The sequence below is a fragment of the Microtus oregoni genome, unplaced genomic scaffold, assembly GCF_018167655.1.
Source record: "Microtus oregoni isolate MIOR12 unplaced genomic scaffold, Mior012 000148F_ref0000004, whole genome shotgun sequence".
NCBI lineage: Eukaryota > Metazoa > Chordata > Mammalia > Rodentia > Cricetidae > Microtus > Microtus oregoni.
In genome coordinates this window covers 747,653-765,649 of record NW_024544798.1, presented here as the reverse complement: position 1 = coordinate 765,649, position 17,997 = coordinate 747,653, and the positions used below count along the sequence as shown (strand labels likewise).

The 17,997-nt window shown below is 46.9% G+C and overlaps 1 protein-coding gene across 1 annotated transcript in view; it reads left to right on the top strand.

The window, feature by feature from the left end:
* LOC121444936 (short transient receptor potential channel 7) overlaps positions 1 to 17,997 on the top strand; it is a 120,867-nt gene that overhangs the window by 70,037 nt on the left and 32,833 nt on the right. The window contains exons 5-6 of the mRNA XM_041646881.1: positions 5,906 to 6,122; positions 16,592 to 16,825. Of these exons, the coding sequence (XP_041502815.1) occupies positions 5,906 to 6,122; positions 16,592 to 16,825 (451 nt within the window). The remainder of the gene's footprint in view (positions 1 to 5,905; positions 6,123 to 16,591; positions 16,826 to 17,997) is intronic.

The following is a 17,997-nucleotide window of genomic DNA, read 5'->3' as shown; positions in this document are numbered from 1 at the left end:
CTCTGTTCCCAACCGAATGGTGCATTCTCTTCCTAGACAACTACCAACACTCAAGTTATCAGATTAGCCTTCTGAGATGAACTCATTAATTTCCTATTGAACTCCTAAACCTGTCTTTTCTACTATTACATTTTAAGTTTGGGGGTCCCTAAGAAACAGAGTTAAATAAAGAGATCGACACAGCCAGGTGTATCAATATCAGTTCAGTAAAGAGATGATGCAGCCAGGTGTATCAATACAATATCAGTTCAGTAAAGAGATGACGCAGCCAGGTGTATCAATACAATATCAGTTCAGTAAAGAGATGACGCAGCCAAGTGTATCAATAGCAGTTCAGTAAAGAGATGACGCAGCCAGGTGTATCAATATCAGTTCAGAAAAGAGATGATGCAGCCAGGTGTATCAATAGCAGTTCAGAAAAGAGATGATGCAGCCAGGTGTATCAATAGCAGTTCAGCTTGCTAATTTGTCACCTGACGAGCATGAGCAAGTGACAGGCGTGTGCAGGCGAAGGTGAGTGCAGACATGGGTAAGGGGCAGGCTTTCCAGGATCGAGAAAAAATTAATAGAGACTTTGTTCATCGTTCCTCACTGTCGTCACCAACACGGGTATGGCCAGGAAGGCCAGTGAGTTCCTGAAAATGTCAGCTTGAGTTCAGTCATTCCTAGGGCTCCTGTGCAAAGGGCCTTCACTGCTGATTAACCAGTTTCCGGTCCTCTTCGAATCCTAAGCTAGGCTGAATACCTGTTGAGACCTCAGGCAGCGTCTCATCAGCAGGAAGGATCAGAGTCAGCACCAGGGCAGTGTGCGGGGAGGCACAAGTCCAGGTGAAGGAGAGCCGGGAGGAGCTACTTCCTCTGTTACCATCACTGCTCAGTTATTGACAAAAGTAGTCCCAGCAATCGGATGGGGAAAACTATAAACATTTCCCAGACCCACCGGGATGCCCTTGCAGTGTGCAGTCTAAAGCCTGCTGCACAGCTCCTGTTCAGAATACCCAAGTGCTTGTAGGCACTCCCCTCCCCCGCCCCAAACAGGTATCTAGGGAGGACAGGGTGGGTGAGTCAGCAGATCTGAAGGATCTCGGCTTTGCTGGACCAAGTTTGTGGTTAGAAGCAGGAGTCCGCACTCCACACTGCCCAGGCGCCAACCACAAGAGAACAGACTCCCCCACATTCATCTCTACTAGAAAGCAAGCCTCCCTCCACTACAGAAAATCACACAGCAGTTTTCTGTCACAGCAATGGAAGGAACATTTGTGTCAGCTGACCAGTGTTCCTCTTCCACTGCCAATACTTCTGCCACCGAGTCCCAAGAGCTAGGCCAGAGGTTGGAGAGATGGCTTAGAGGTTAAGAGCATTGCCTGCTCTTCCAAAGGTCCTGAGTTCAACTCCCAGCAACCACATGGTGGCTCACAACCATCTGTAATGGAGTCTGGTGCCCTCTTCTGGCCTGCAGGCATACACACAGACAGAATATTGTATACATAATAAATAAATAAATATTTAAAAAAAAAGAGGTAGGCCAGCAGCAGGCACCCTGCTGGGATAGGACTAGGACATGTCAGAGGCAAGTCACCCCACTGCAGACACATTCTGACCCCCACACTGTCCCTTCTTATTTAGCTTTTACCATCATTTTAACCCATGCCTCCCCACTAGGAAATCAGTAGCCCTGAAGGGAAGGGCCAACTCTCGGGGGCTGTTTTGTCTTTATCCCCTCTAGTGTCCACTCCAAACAGGTTCACAGCACACACGAAGACCCTGCATGGGTCCTCCGTGAGCCATTGCAGACAAGCTCGTCAAGGCTCAGCCAAAGCAGGAGCGATGGTGCAGTGGGGCAAACACTTGTTGCTATGGAGAGGACTGGGGTTCAGTTCCCAGCATCCGCATGGCAGCTCAGGTCCCAGGGGAGTCAACACAGTCTTCTGACCTCTGAGAGCACCGGGCTCCCATGATGCACAGACATACACATAGGAAAAAAGGTCATCTGTATAGAATAAATAAATCTAAAGATATTTTTCTAAAAGAGTCAGTCAAGTTTCTTAGGCTCCGCACTGGGAGGGAGGGTTCCCTCGCCCTCAGTGCCCTCGGTCAAGAACTCTCTACTGAGGAGGTGCTATTTCGTGTCTGTTACATCAGTCATTGCTTACCCTAACTAACCACAGGAAGATTTTATCTTTTCAATCCCATTTTATAGAAGAAACTGAGACACTAATCAACTTAATTGCCACAAATGCATGGCATTGTGATTGAAACTGAGCGTATACAGGTCAAGAGATTTGCCCATAGTCACTGCGATGCCACATGTACACACAGCTCCAGGGACAGCCGTGAAGAGATTTGCCCATAGTCACTATGATGGCCACATGTACACACAGCTCCAGGGACAGCCGTGTGCCGACCATGGTGCCTACTGTACACATCTTAGTTGCTGGCTAAACTTGAAATAGACTTGACTCAGATATTTAGAGCTGACTAGAATTTTCTAGAAAAAAAGAAATCAACTACCACAGGCCAAACACCAGCTGTTCCCTTTCCCCTCATTAGAAACCCTACCGTAAAAGCCCCCATCACCGAGTGTTTCGTCTGCCCCTAAACCAGGTGTGGTCTCCCACTGTAATATGAAAACACCCCAATTTCACACTCTAAAATAAGTCTACTGCCATAAAAGGAAGATACCTGAGGCCTGTATTAGGCTTTTTGCTTTTAAATTGCTTTCACATTTGTTGATGTGTCTGTCCATGAGAATGACACCATGTGGGTACAGGTCCCCATAGAAGGCAGAAGAAGATGCTGTTTCCCCAGGAGATGGGGTTGCAGGTTGTTTGTAAGTTGCCCAGATTCTTTTCTTTAAGAGAGTATCTCCTCCCAGGGCTAACCTGAAACTGCTCTCAAATTCATGATCATCCTGCCTCGACCTCCCAAATCCCAGCAGAGGCTCACAGTGACGGCTGTGCTCTCCGCTCACAGGGCCGAAGCAGTGACTGAGCTGCTTCAACACATTTTCAGACTGCAGGTAGGGTAGGCTGTGACCACACCTTCCAAAGCCCCAGCAGCAGCTGTACCTTGACTTGGCTCTGACAATTACAGAGCTGGGAAATCTTACTAAGTGGGCTTTTGCCTTTTCTCGGCTCATCAAGTAGACTTGTGGGAAGTAGTTCTTCCCCTGGGTAATCTGTTTCAGAAATTATTGTTGTAGGTAAAACAGGAAATTTCAGTCACACACACAGCCACAAACACACACACAAACACTCAAACATAACATGCACACACACACACTTAAACACACAAATACACTCAGACACATACACACACAAACACTCAAACACACATGCACACAAAAACACACACACATAAATACTGAGTGCAGTGGGATAACCTTCTATTTGCAGTTCCTGAGGCAGGAGACTGCCATGAGGTTGAGGCCAACCTGTCTCAAAAGAGAGAGTTGAGGGAGAGGAAGAAGCAGGGAAAGGAAAAAGAGGTGGGAGGAGGAGAGAGAGGATGGAGTAGGAGGAGGAAGAAGGGAGGAAAGAAGGAAAAAGAGCCACTGAAATGACTTGGTCTCATCTGCCTCCGGTTTACCCACAGAATGCTTTCAAGTGCAGAAGAACTATCAATTCCTAACCTCGCACTCCCTCGCTATCGACCACAAGTGAAAACTGAGACCAGGGTAGCCTTCCAAATCAGTGGGAGGCACTGTCAGAGGTTTTTGTTGCATTTTGCAGGAAGCATAGTCGTTTTTACAGGCTCATCTTGGGCTAGCAGATAATAATGCCCTGAAAAGATAACAAAAAGAAGATAAATCTCCTACAGCAGGGACTGCAGGGATGCTCACAGCCACCTTGGGTCTAGTCATACACATAGTGAGAGTCAGGGAGATGGAAACGGTCTGCCCCACCATATTCTCACAGGGCCCATCAGTGGGAGACCCCAGAGAGAGCCCACAGGGAAAGTTGCCAGCCATCTTTTAAGAGCTGTGTCCTTCTCAAAGTGTCTCCATCTTTCTTTGATGGGCTTTCTGGGAGACACGGATCTGGTAGCCCATGTCTGCTCCTCTGCCAGAGTCTCCAGCTTCCCTTGCTGTTATGAAAACTCAGTACAAGACACAGTGTGATGGCCACTGGAGGGTGGCCCGTGGGCACAGAAAAAGCCCAAGGTCAAAAGGTTGCAAAATGAGGCTCCAAGATGGCAGTATTCTAAATGTTGAAAAATTCAAATTCGATCCCAGTATTTAATTCAGATGTCTTGATTCTTTTGGAGTCATGTGAGATACTGTTTATCCTTCTACTCTGCAGTATCAAATTAGTATATTTGCCTCTTGTCAAAAATACCAGTCAATAAGCATAGATATTATATAGATACATTCATACATACACACATACATACATATATGAGCTTAAAGTATAGAAATGCTATGTGTAAGGAGTGTGGGAACCTATGATCGTCAGATGAACTCTCTTTATGAAGGTTTATGAAGTTGTTCCCTGCGTGTCTTCAGGAAATAAACATGTGGGCACCAGTGACTTTCTCCATGGTCAGGGACTCCTAACGTCTGAACCTCAGTCATGACTATTTTAGAAAGATAAAACTCAGCCTTGTATAAAATTCCTATCAGTGTTCTCTATGACATCAGAATAATTATAACTCATGTTACACTGATGACTAGGGGTAGTTACTAGGCGGCACATACTTAGAAGAACATCATCAAGCCAGCTAACACACAAACAGTATGCTGACCACAGCAGTCATTGGGGATCTTACCATAGAGACCCTGCAGTAGACGAATGTCCACCATTGGTCAGGCCAGTACTCAGTCCCCCAGGTGACATCTGCTCCAGGACTCCTAAGTGAGGGGATGTGTGAAAGTCAAATCGTCAGTCACTGAATCCTCATAACAGAGTGTCACAACTGAATCCACACTGGAGAAGCTGGGCAGCCAATGCCTGGGGGAAGGGTCAGACTTGGTGAGAGAGATGAAGGTGGCCTGGTGGGGATGTGTGTGATCTCATCAGGACAAAGAACTTTAGCTGGAGGTCATTAGACAGAGAAGGTGCTCCCAATGCTTGCTCCCCAGGAAGGTGAATTCCGGCTCATTCCAGATGCACTGGAAATAATCACACCAATTATTGGGCCCCAAGGAGAAACCAGTGAGGTTTGAGAGGTGGCATAAAGCCTGCATTCTGTAAATGCTGCTGTAAAATTACAGATGTCTGCTGAGACAGGCTCTCCCTGCGGAGCATCAGCTAGCCTTAAAACGCTGACTCTACTTCTCTGCCCTAGAATGTTTTTCAAGCAAGCAAGAAAAAAAAAAGAGTCCCATGTGATTGCAAAGCAAATAATCCCTGAGTAGAAAATGAATCAAAAGTAAGAAAAACTACAACAAAAATCCACATATCAAGGTGCATCAAATTTCTTGGAAGTGTAGCTAAAGCCTCAGCAGGATCCATGTGGTTCTAAGTAAATTTATCAACATACAAGAAAGATGGAAAGTGAACTATCTGAGCCTGCAGCCCAGGCAAGTGTACAAAACAACATGCACTTTCAAGTTGTAGTTCTGTTTAGCACTGTTTTCTCAGGTTTGAAGGGTGTAAAATCACACCCATGAGGCTGAGGGGACCTAGGCCAACAGCCGTAAGTTGATTATGTGTCTGTGTGCTCTACTCCCTTGAACCCTCCCCAAGACCTATAAACAGGAAGAAAAAAAACCTTGGAAGTCAGTAGAACTTAGATCTAGTTAAACAGCCACTCATGTGTAAGTACAAGAGACAATGCCTGTGTCCCTTCTGGCTTCTGCCCAAGATGGGAGATTCTCTGGTTAATGTGTGGTTTTGTGCAGTAAAGTGATGTGTCACAGAGAACCGTGCCCTCCTGACCTGTCCTGTGCACACTCTGTCTCCAGCTAGGACGAACCCTGAGGAGCCCCTTCATGAAGTTTGTAGCCCATGCCGTGTCGTTTACCATCTTCCTGGGACTGTTGGTCGTGAACGCATCTGACCGCTTTGAGGGGGTTAAGACCCTGCCCAATGAGACCTTCACAGACTACCCCAAACAGATCTTCAGAGTGAAAACCACGCAGTTCTCCTGGACGGAGATGCTCATCATGAAGTGGGTCTTAGGTAAGCCACCTCTTTCGCTCCTGACTGACAACGCCTTCTAGACTCCCCTTCTGCTGTGCACACTCTGGGCTGATGCACCAGCCAACGCAAAAGTCAAGAGGTGTACAAGTGGCACAGAAACCCCAATTTTGAAAGGAAATGTTTGGGGGGTACCCACTAGGTACTCTTCCATACAGTGTACTGATTGTGATTATAAGGTGGCTTTGCCTGGGAAATGAAGGTTCCCTCTTCCCAGAAGACACTAGCTTATGCCATTATGAAAAAAAATAGCCTAATCAATACAGAGAGTAACACACATTATTTGTTTAAATTAGTGCGCTAAAAAGGTTGTAAGATTCCTATCTGTGGTGATATTTTATGCTGTCAAGGTTTGTCTGGACAATAAATGGCTAATTTGAATGTAGAAAATTGCTGTTAATTTAATTTCTAACACTAAAACCTGCAGATAGATAATAGGAGGGGAAATGTCTCAAGGAAAATATTGAAAATGTGCTGAAGCTATTATCAATAATATAATAAGCAAAACTTTAATAAATGGAAAGCTTCATATTGCAAAGATTCAAATTTAATGGGGCTATTTTTAGTAAAGTGAAAGTTTAAAGATAACTGAAATAAATTTATGTCGTAGCAAGAGTTGATCCATTAATTAAATTGGTTCAACAGCATTCACCCAGATTTTGCTTTGGTGGCAAAGTTTAATATTTGTATAATTGTCACCATGTTTGTAAGTATTAAGTCAAAAAAGTATTCAGGGCTGGAGAGATGGCTCAGCGGTTAAGAGCACTGGCTGCTCTTCCAGAGGACCTGGGTTCAATTCCCAGCAACCACGTGATGGCTCACAACAATCTATAATAAGATCTGGTGCCCTCTTGTGGCCTGCAGGCATACATGCAGGCAGAACACTATATATAATAAAATAATTAAACCTTTTTAAAAAAATATTCAGGATCAAAGTGTTTATGCCATCAAACAGCAAAATCATGAACAGATATGTAAAAGTTCTGCAACACATGGCCTGTACTAACATGTAGCCCAAAAAGGTCACAAGAGTTGAATTTCCAGAGAGCATAATGGGTGCCCAAGCTGAGATCAACTGGAAACATGGACCCTACATGAACCACAGAGGAGGATGTTTTGACTTAAGGCAGTCAGAACAGCATGCCATGCTTCTCAGGGTCATGTGACCACCTGACAAGCCTGTGGCTTCATCGTGGAGTCATTGACCCTAACTCTGAAAAGAGACACTGAAGCCTGGTATGGGTTAGGTTATGGCCTTTTACGGTTCAGAATCTAGTCCAGGTCTCCACTGGACATCCTGGGTTTAAAAAAAGTCAAACATTTTAACAGTAGGTACTTTCAGATATTCACACACTGAGTTTATTGTAGGCACAAGTTTCTGTCCCATAAGTCTCTCCCAAGTAACCACAGAGGATTAATATTAATTATAAATGCTCGGCCAGTAGCTCAGGCTTATTACTAGCTAACTCTTACATTTTCAATTAGTCCATAATTTTATCTACAACTTGTCATGTGATTTGGTAACTTTTCTCAGTACAGCATGCTTCTCCGTGTCTGCTCACTACCCCTTCTGACTCTGCCCTTCTTCCCAGCATTCTGTTTGTCTCTCCTTCAAACCTTATCCTGTCCAGCTATTGGCCAGTCGGCTTCATTAAACCAATCACAGAGACATAAATTCACAAAATGTAAAGGAACATTCTACAGTTTGAGTAAAAATGTGTTTACAGTGCAAGTTCTGTACTCACCCCATTTTCCTACCTGTACCCCAGACTGCAGTGAGTACAAGATCTCTTCCTTTAAACAAATACAGTTAATGCTTAGCCTCCTGAGCCATGACTTCCTCCTGAGGCCTCCTATGGCTCATCCTAGAAGTCAGAGCATTAGAGAAGCAGGAGAGCTGCATCTCCACCCAGCAGGCCTCTTCTCTGACTTACACAGCCAGGGAGAGACGCAGCTCCAGTCAGCAGGCCTCTGACTTACACAGCCTGATTCCCCTCTCGGTCATCAAAGCAGAGCTGAGTTTAAGGACTTGCACACCTCAGATGTGTTGGAGAAGATAAAAGCCCACTCACAGTGACCTCTTCCTTGCCAAGTTTAATGCATAATAAAGACTTCACTTTCTTACTAAAGGGGAAAATTGCAAAATGTTTATTACAGTTAATTCAAAAAAAATATGAAACTCCAAAGATGAACCAGATGAGCCTCCCATCATTAGGGTTCATGGCCAACCTTGCTCGCTTCCCCTTTTCCTTCACCTCTGTTATTTTGAAGCAAGATCAGGGAGCATAAATATTTCAACTGTTAAAAAAAGGAAAGAAAGGAAGAAAGAAAGAAAGAAAGAAAGAAAGAAAGAAAGAAAGAATCGTGTTGTTGCCAGATATCGTGGTGCACGCCTTAATCCCAGGACTTGGGCAGAGGCAGGCGGATCTCTGAGCTCAGGGCCAGCCTAGTCTACAGAGTGAGTTGCATACTAGCCAGGGCTGTGTAGACTATGGCAGAACAGTGAAGTCTTGCTTCTTTTCTTTGATCCCATGCCTTCTCTGCTTCATATTGCTGATTTGTTTACCATGCCTGTGAATTTTAATCCAAATGAACTGTTTTCATTTCAGGTAGACTTCAATTTGTGAAATTCATATTTTTATAACTCTCAATTCTTTTTATATCATTATATTGTCTATTTCCTTCCCCAATGTGTTTATATTTTTTGAATATATTGTATATATTTATGATACCTTTTAAGTCTTGACTGTCATTTCCGTGTAATTTCCACAGACTGCTCTTTCTCTTAGAAACTGGCATTTATCAAGGTTGATCCGTAGTACTTCACATATTGTGTTGAACAGCTGAGTTTTATTGCCTGAGTCCGTTTCTGTTGCTATAATAGAAAAACTAAGGCTGGGTAATCCATAAAGCAAAGAGGGTTCCTTTGGCTCTTGTTGTGGAGGGAGTACCTAACACAGGGCAGCTGCATTGGACAGGACCTCAGCGTGGAATGTGGGAGGAAGCCAAGTGCGTGAGATGCTCCCTGACCTTGCTTCAACACAACACAGGGTGCAACAAAAGGGGGTGCAAGTAAGACTGACCATGAACCCTAATGTGGGAAAGAAGATACTGGAGGCAAATCACCCCATGAGAACCCCTTCCTGAGATCCCCTTGACAAGAACCTTCCTCATTCATCCACAGGAGCAATAAGTCACTAACAGGAGGAAGACATTAACTCACGCCGGTGCCCAACACCCCCTGCTGTGCCTAACCTCCCAACTCTGGCCCACTGGGCACCAAGCCTCAACCTGAGCTTTGGCAGAGACAAGCCATCGTCAACCACATGGTCTTCCTTCTAGAGAGCTTTTATGCAGATGGGGCTTAAGCTATTGCCTATCAGCTTGGGTCATTCTTCAGGTGTCCTAGGAGTGTAGCACAGGAACTTTACCATAAGACTATTTATTTATGGCTGAAGAGACTCACTTCTGTGGTCCTTACTGGAGGCTTCAAGTGCCAGCAAGGCCTTTCAGTTCTTGGTGGTTACAGCTCATTCTCCCCACCCATGTCAGCTCTCTGGCTATTGGGTGTGGAATTCCAGCCCATTTGTTCATGGCTTGGAACTCAGCCGTGGACTCTACTTAAACAGCCAGAGTCAGGTTTGCTTTGGGGCTTGCAGAGTACCCTTTCCTCTGGAGCTCTGCCAGGTGACATCTGATTGCCTCTGCCTCTTCAGCCCCTCCCTGTTCCTGTGCCTATACTCTCAATTCCCTCCACTGCAGAGGGGGGATGGGCTCCCAGAAAGAAAGCAGGCCTTCCCAGTGGCTTCCCTTTCCCCAGGGTCCACATGCCTGTGCTGCCTCTTTCTGATTTCTGCAAACGATTCTTCATTTTACTCAACTTCTGGGAACAGAAAAAACCAAGACACATCTTCTAAAAGAGAACCAGAAACCTTGGTCAAAGCTAAAGAGGCCAGGCATGGGAGTGCATACTTGTAATCTTTGTATCTCTGGAGGCTGAGGCAGGAGACTCACCAATCTGAAGCCATCATGAGCTACAGAGGGAGAAAGGGGGAGAGGGAGAAAGGGGAGTAGGGAGACAGTTGGGGAGAGACAGAGAGAGACTCAGGATGCGAGATCAAAAGGAAATAATTCCTTTATATCTCCCTACATCTAATCCGCAATCAGTGTTCTTTAAGAGGGAGGCAAGTGGACTCTTCTCTCCCTTCAGGTCTTCAGATTCCACGGAAGAGCTGAGCAGCCTGAGAGCTCCCTGCTCTCGCTGTGGGAGGCTGAAAGCATCTGGGACAGAAGGGGTGGAGTGGCCTAAAGCCAAGAATCAGCAAACTGGCTAAGTTCCAAACAAGGATTTCAGGGAGAAGAGAGGGGATGGCAATGGGGGTGGAGCCTGTGCAGCTTTTAACAGAGGTGACATTCTAAAGCTTCAGTTCTCCCAAGAGTGCTGTGTTAAGAATGGGTGGTTGTGGGACAACAGCAGAACAGGGTCCAGTTACAAAGCCCCTATAGGAGTTGGACATCAGATGGTTAGTGAGAACAGGTCACGCTTTGAGGGTAAAATCAATATTTACTGCTGAATTACCTGTGAGAAGTGAGAAAAGGAGAACCATCGGGAACAATTTCTACTGTTATAGCTTGCAAAATGGTATCAAAGAAAGTCATTCAGTAGGATGGGAAAGACCAGGGTGGAGCATGGTGGGGCGGAGGGGATGCAGACTCCACTTTGAGATACACACTACAGATTTTCTTCAAAGGGCAAAGACTTACACCATCTGGAGAGAAACTAGAGTATATCAGACTGAAGAGAAGATGTTAAGTACTAAACGGGTATGTCCGTCTGAACTCTGGAGAAGCTGGGGGCTGGAAACAAATTGAGCATGGCAGTATATTTAAGCAAATTATGGTATCACTCTGATTGTGAAAGTGGACAGATAAACTAAAGATCAAGCCAGAGGCCACAGCAGTGTCAACACTGGGAAGAAAAGGAAATGCAGAGAGTAGTGAGCCAGGAAGTGTTGCTGACAGATCGCGGGATGCTGTATCCTGAGGTTGGGGCATCTGGAAGCAAAGCTCCTGAGGAGGTGACAGGAAGTATGACCTAGTGTCCATGTCCAGGAGCCCAGGTCCAGCTGAGGGCACGGAGTACATGGTGTGGCTGATACGGTGCTGGAGGTGCTGGTGGTGTTGACTGGGCAGAATACACGGTGTGGCTGATACGGTATTAAAGGTGCTGATGGTGTTGTCTGGGCAGAGCACACGGTGTGGCTGATATGGTGCTGGAGGTGCTGGTGGTGTTGACTGGGCACAGAGCACACGGTGTGGCTGATACGGTGCTGGAAGTGCTGGTGGTGTTGACTGGGCAGAGTACACGGTGTGGCTGATACAGTGGTGGAGGTGCTGGTGGTCTTGGCTGAGCACACAGTGTGGCTGATACGGTGCTGGAGGCGCTGATGGCCTTGCCTGGCATTTTCTAGCCACCACTTTTTCTCAGCAGGTCCATTAAATGTTAGGTGTTTTCTCATGCATTAGGCAGCCAGATATCAGGGAAACAACAATGAGTATTACTAGTGTGATCTTGCCCTAAATACCTTCTGGAGCTCTTTAATTGTTGCAAAAGTAATGACTTTGAAAGATCTGACCATCATCTACAGAAGGTTCTTTGCGCTGACATGCCTTGAGATTCAGCATCCAAGCCTGTCTCTGCTCAAATACAGGAGAGTAAGAAGTAGCATTATCCCTGCTGAGGGCCTTGGACTTCTGCTCCCACATGGCTAAGAACGCCTTTTACTGACTGCCAACAGAGATGCCCAAATCTCTGGTCTGTTGCACTCCAGATGTGTAGAAGGCTGGGCATGCCGGCTACACAAAGACACAAGCCATCGCTCCCTCCTCACCAGACACAGCTCAAACAGTGACAGGAACCTAGGGTCTTAAACAAGCCCAGCCTGTTCCCTTCAGATATGGAGGTCTTAGCCACTGAGAAGTGAAAGGTCTTGTCCAGGCCCCCTGCTTCTGCCTTTCCCTTTCCGTGCCTCAACACAGAAGTGATAGTGACCTATTTAACCCTAATCATGTCTCGTCACTCTGCCTCAGAACTTCTCATGGCTTTCCATCTCCTTCACAGTGGCAGCTAGTGCAGTTACAACAGCCTTCAATGGCCTCCAATCCATCTTCCTCCCACTCACTACGTCAGTCCCTCTGTTCTTGTCTGTTTCTGCCTCTGAGCCCTTTCCCCAGCTCTTCTTTCTGCGGGGATCTGCGCTGTTCTAGCTCTGTCCAGGTCTTTCTGTGAGATGGATCCGGGGATGGATGACAGAGTCTCACATATGCTAGGCAAGCAGTCTGCCACCGACTCAGGCCCCCAGACTCCCAAAGGTCTTCTTCAAATAAGGCCTTTATAATCAACCTGCTCAGAAATCTGAGTTCTCTTCGTCCCCCAGTCCCTTCTTCTCCCTAGCACCAAGACTGACCAGACCATGTGGTCTCTGTCCTCTCCTGCCTGACTCAGCGTTCCTGAAGCCACCCCACATACAGCTGACTCATCCTCTCCATGAGGGGGCAGGGATCTGGCTTCCTCAGTGATTTCCTTCAATGGTCACACGGCACAGCCCTGCCATCTCCAGCTATGCTGGATGACTGCCTTCAGGGAGCAGACCATGGAGCAGCCTGGAGGACACCCAACAGCTGCCTGGCTTCACATCAAAGCAGCGGCTCTGGGGTTCTGGAGAGCTTGGAGGAGAGTCAATTAAAGAACATGTCTCTAAAGATGCCCTCAGAGAACTATGAAGTCCTAGAGAGCCACAAAGACCAGAAAGACTCTCCGAATCCGGGTTCCCCATCTAGGAATCTTTCCGTGGAAGACTTTCTCTCCCTAGTCTCTGAAAAGCCCGCCATTAGTTGTCTTTTTTTCATGAGTTATTAATCCACTCTTTACTGGCAAGACAGGCATGCACACGTGTGAAGGCTGACAGGCATGCACACGTGTGAAGGTCAGAGGCAGCTTGTAAGAGTCATTTCTCTCCTTCCACCCTGTGGGTTCTGGAGATGGAACTGCGGCTGTTGGATGGCACCAACTGCTCCTATCTGCTGAGCCACCTCTCAGCTCTGGTACCATTTTCTTCCACATTTGTGAGCAGTGCCGAAAACTCCATTGATGGATGAGATACAAATGTCAAGATAGCTGCAAAATACATGCAAATGCAGCAAAGAGGAGTGGGATTGGGACTGCAGTCAGGTAACGGCCCTGGCCGACCAGCCTCTCCCCTCTTTGCTCTCCCCTCATTGGCGTTAGGTTCTCACACCTGCTCCCTCACCTTCGCCCACCAGGGTTCTAAACTCTGAGGGCACATCTGAGCCTGAGCTCCTAATCATACCTCCATGTTTAGTCAAGAGGGCAAGCACACAATCCTGTTTCCATAATTCCATCCTGGTTCTTATATATGAATTCACTCTTTCAATGGAGCCTTTGGGTATTTAGCCAGGAAGTCCGAACATGATACCCCAGATGACTGAAGTTTCTTCTAGCAAGTCAAAGCACATTACTACCCTGCTCATGGTGTTTAGAGACTGCCCACGGGCTTGGGGTAAACCCCGGTTCTCAGCACAGCCTGGGGAGAGTCTATTAGGTTACAAAAAACTCCCCTCACCCTTGAACCTAAGTTCTTAGAGTGACCTGTTCTCCCACATCTCAAGGCCACTGCAGTCCCTCCCCTTACCTAGCTAATTTCTTTTTCCTTAGCCCAGGAGCCTCTCTTCCATGGATCCACCCTTCCACAGATCCACCCTTCCACGGATCCACCCTTCCACAGATCCACCCTTCCACGGATCCACCCTTCCACGGATCCACCCTTCCACGGATCCACCCTTCCACGGATCCACCCTTCCACGGATCCACCCTTCCACGGATCCACCCTTCCACGGATCCACCCTTCCACGGATCCACCCTTCCACGGATCTACCCTTCCACGGATCCACCCTTCCACGGATCCACCCTTCCACGGCGTCTACAAAGACACAGCACACGGGCACCCTACTTGGTCCTACTCTTAGCCCTGTGCCTCCGGAAGTTGGCCCCTGTATAATTTTTAGGACAGCAGCTATACTGCCATGGCAGATGGCTATCTATAGCAAAGCTATCATCATCTCGACGGTTTTAGCCTTAGATTGGTGCCTGAACCTGCACATCTGGTCAATGGATGGCTTCTGACTACACAGCCTAACCTTGTGCCTAGTGCAGGGCATGGCAGAGGTGGCAGAGCAGACAGCAAGGAGTCTGGACTGCTTGATTGCCTTTGGACAACTGACGTGCCAACTTTGTACATGAGTTTCATCTTGAAAGTAGGGATAATTACAGTTGCTGTCAATCAGCGTATTTTGAAAAGTCAATTGGTATCTGTAAAATGCTTAGCCCAGGGCTGGGCAACTAGAAGGAGCTCAACAACTGCTGGCTGCTGTAACCAGAATAAAGGGGGATAAAGAGACACAGATAAATTCTTAGGAAATTATTAGTATCATCTTTCTGCCTGCCAAGCAAATGAACCCCTATCATGGAGACAGCATTGGCTAGTAGGGGCGGGTAGAGAGCTTCTGGGTGTATTTCCTTCCTCACTGGAAATACCAGTTCTTGGAGCACCCGTCCTGGCCCAGTGGTCAGAAACCGACTTCAGGAAAAGGGTAAATGTGAAACCCTGGCATACAGCAGCAGAAGCGGACCTCTGACTATTTAAGAGATGCACCTGTTTCTATCTCAGGACTCTGAAAGGGAAGCCCTGCTGAGTGCCATGGAGGAAAGACTGGGAGTGAGTGCCTTTCCTCCCTCCACCGAGCCCCTCTCCATAGACTGCAGGCATTACCCTGAAGCTGTAGTGCAGATTCCCTGGAAGCGTCCTGGTGAGCTCCAGCTTCCTTCTCTGCCAGGCACCTTTCTTAATTATTGGTGACCTTGTTCTCTGAGTTCCAGGCATTCCTGAGTAATGGGAACTTGGCCTGGAGGGGTCTCAAGTACTGAGCATCCTTTACTCCTTGGGCCCCTGAGCTCCAAACATTTCTCTGATTGACACGCTGGGGCAAAAGACCTGGGATCAGCTACTACACAACACCATACACTACCCCAGCATCTTGGAAGCAGGAGGCCCAATTTCCCTCACTGAAGTACTTAATTTCACACACTTCTGTTTGCATTAGGTAATTCCTGCTGCTCAAACCCTCACCCCACGCTACTTTTACTTATGGCTCTGGAATGACTTAAATTAACCTAGGCAATTAATATTTAAATCTAGGAAGGCTGACAAGGACAGCTGACCCTGGAGTAATTTTCAGGGCCTGATGAAAATAATTTGCATTTCGGATTCATAGAGCTTTTAGTGTTTGAAGTTCCTCCAAAACACACTCAAAATCAAGGGACTTATCCAATGTCCCACTGCCAGGCGAAAACTTGAGCCCAGCGTTTGCTGACTCCCAAGCAGTAACCTGCCATGCCATAGAGGACAATGTCATATTCCACTATGACATTTAATTTTAATCTTGGGGAAGAGAAAATAAAAAACAATCAAATCCACATCTTCCCCAGCCTGAATGGGTTTTCTAGTAACACTTTTAAATAAGCAGATAAACGTATGTTTCTGTGCTAAGAAACTTAGGACACACTGAATTGCTGCCCACGGTTTCATAGGGTGAGGTGAGACGTGGCTTTGTTAAGAGAAACACAATCAGGGGCTGTGAGAAGCCTTGTAAACAGACCTGCAGGGGTGGGGCCATTTCTCACGGTGGGGGCTCCAGTGCAGTCTTCAACAAACAAGGCAGGATTCTTCTGTAGACAGCTGCTCTAGACTGCTTTTTACCTTGGAAAAATATTTCAGTTCCTTTTATTTGATGGGCCTTTTTCACCGCCGGATGCTGATCCAAACAGTCCCTGGGCAGAGTCGCCGAGGACTGAGGGCAGTCAGCTCCTGGTTCTCATGTGTTTTGAAGTAGGACTGGAACCAAAGTGGCCACACTCTGGAGGACAGAGCCACCACCATCGTCCACTGCCAGCATCATCTCTGACTCCAAGAGGTTTCTGCAGCTGAATCCTCAGGCCTGTTTTGTAATATGAGCAGCTGTCAGTGGGCTTGTCCTGCCGTCTGGGGAGAAGCAAGGGAGGAGCACACGCAAGTGTCCAGGGCAGAACCACTGGGGACCTAATCTATAACGACTCCATATTAAAGTGTGGCTTCCGGCAGCCTTCCCTCTCATACACCGCCTACAAAGTCTGACCGTGGATGGGGACCCTCTCCTCACTTTCAGAGGCGGTTTATCCATGAAGGTCAGGGACAGGAGCTTGTCTTCTCTGTCTTTGAAGGCGGTTTCCATCTGTCTGTCTCTAGCTCCCCCTACACAGCTGACATGTGCGTTACTACCTAGTTCCCTGGGCGCCTGCCAGGGAAACTGAAGACGGGCCTGACTTTCTTCCACAGGAATGATCTGGTCCGAATGCAAGGAAATCTGGGAGGAGGGGCCGCGGGAGTACGTGCTGCACCTGTGGAACCTTCTGGATTTCGGCATGCTGTCCATCTTTGTGGCTTCCTTCACCGCCAGGTTCATGGCCTTCCTCAAGGCCAGCGAGGCCCAGCTGTACGTGGACCAGTACGTGCAAGATGTGACGCTGCACAACGTCTCACTTCCGCCGGAAGTGGCCTACTTCACCTATGGTGAGTTCCAGGGGCCTCGTGTTGGGTCTGAGATGGGAGCATGCCAGTCGGTTTGGGTAGTTCCAGGACCTGGGATTTGTAGCCCACGGGTGCCCCAAACTCTCTATGTCTACAGCGCTTACAGAATGTGGACGTATTTGTGACTTAGAAATGGGCTTCTGCCTTTGGAAGGATGGGGTTTGTTTGGGAGAGGTTCTGGGAGCATTTCTGTAGGGTTTTGTTTTCGAAGAATCCTTTTTTTCTCCCCCTGACATGGGGAATATATATATACTGAAATTTTTCTGTCCATCCTGGATCCTGTATTCTGCACAAAAGTATGCCCTGTTTTAGTTCGGTATTCTTTCTCATGGTGAGATAGGCTCTTAAAAGAGACATTAATACATTGATCATACGGGTTTGAAACGGGTTTCCTGTGAGTTGGTGGCACAGCTAAGGATGCTGTCTCCAAGAAGCCTGAGGAGGGCTACAGAGAGCTCCCCTCTGGTGAAACCAGGATTCTTGAGGGCCCTGCAGAAAATAATTTCAGAAGGAGCCAGTGTGAATGAGAGTTGGAGTTTATTTAGAAGAGATTTTTGTAAGTAACCCTAACTAAGCTCGTTGGATCACCCACCCCGCAAAAAGCATAAAAGTAGAAGAGGGACTAGTTTGGAAGAGGGGGATCAGCAGTAGTGGCAGGAGAACAAAAGAGGGTGACAGATAAACATGATCAAAGTGCATATCATAGATGTATAAAATATCAGCACAATATTGTTGTGTATAATTTGTATACTAATAATTACTTTTTAAAAAAGAGATTGTGACATAATTTTTGAGTTTGGGCTTTAAGAGAGAATGAAGAGACAAAATAGCAGGCATCCACGTGTGGTGTAAGATTTTCAAGAGTTGCTTTTCTTTACAATAGCTCCTCGTACGTGCACACACGCGCACATGTGGTATGCACACACAATTTTGGCAGCTTCTGAAGGTGCATTCGGAAGGGTTGCTAATGATCACCAACAAGGCCACAGGTTGGCCCCTGCGATGTGTGGGATGGCATTATAGCTGCTAAGGTAAAACTGTAGGTCACAAAGTTGCATAATGGAACTAAAATGTTTTTTACTATAACTGTAGAGCCTCACTTGTGAGGTACCCAGAAATTTGCAGGTTTATACCTTGGAAAGGAGCAAGGTGGT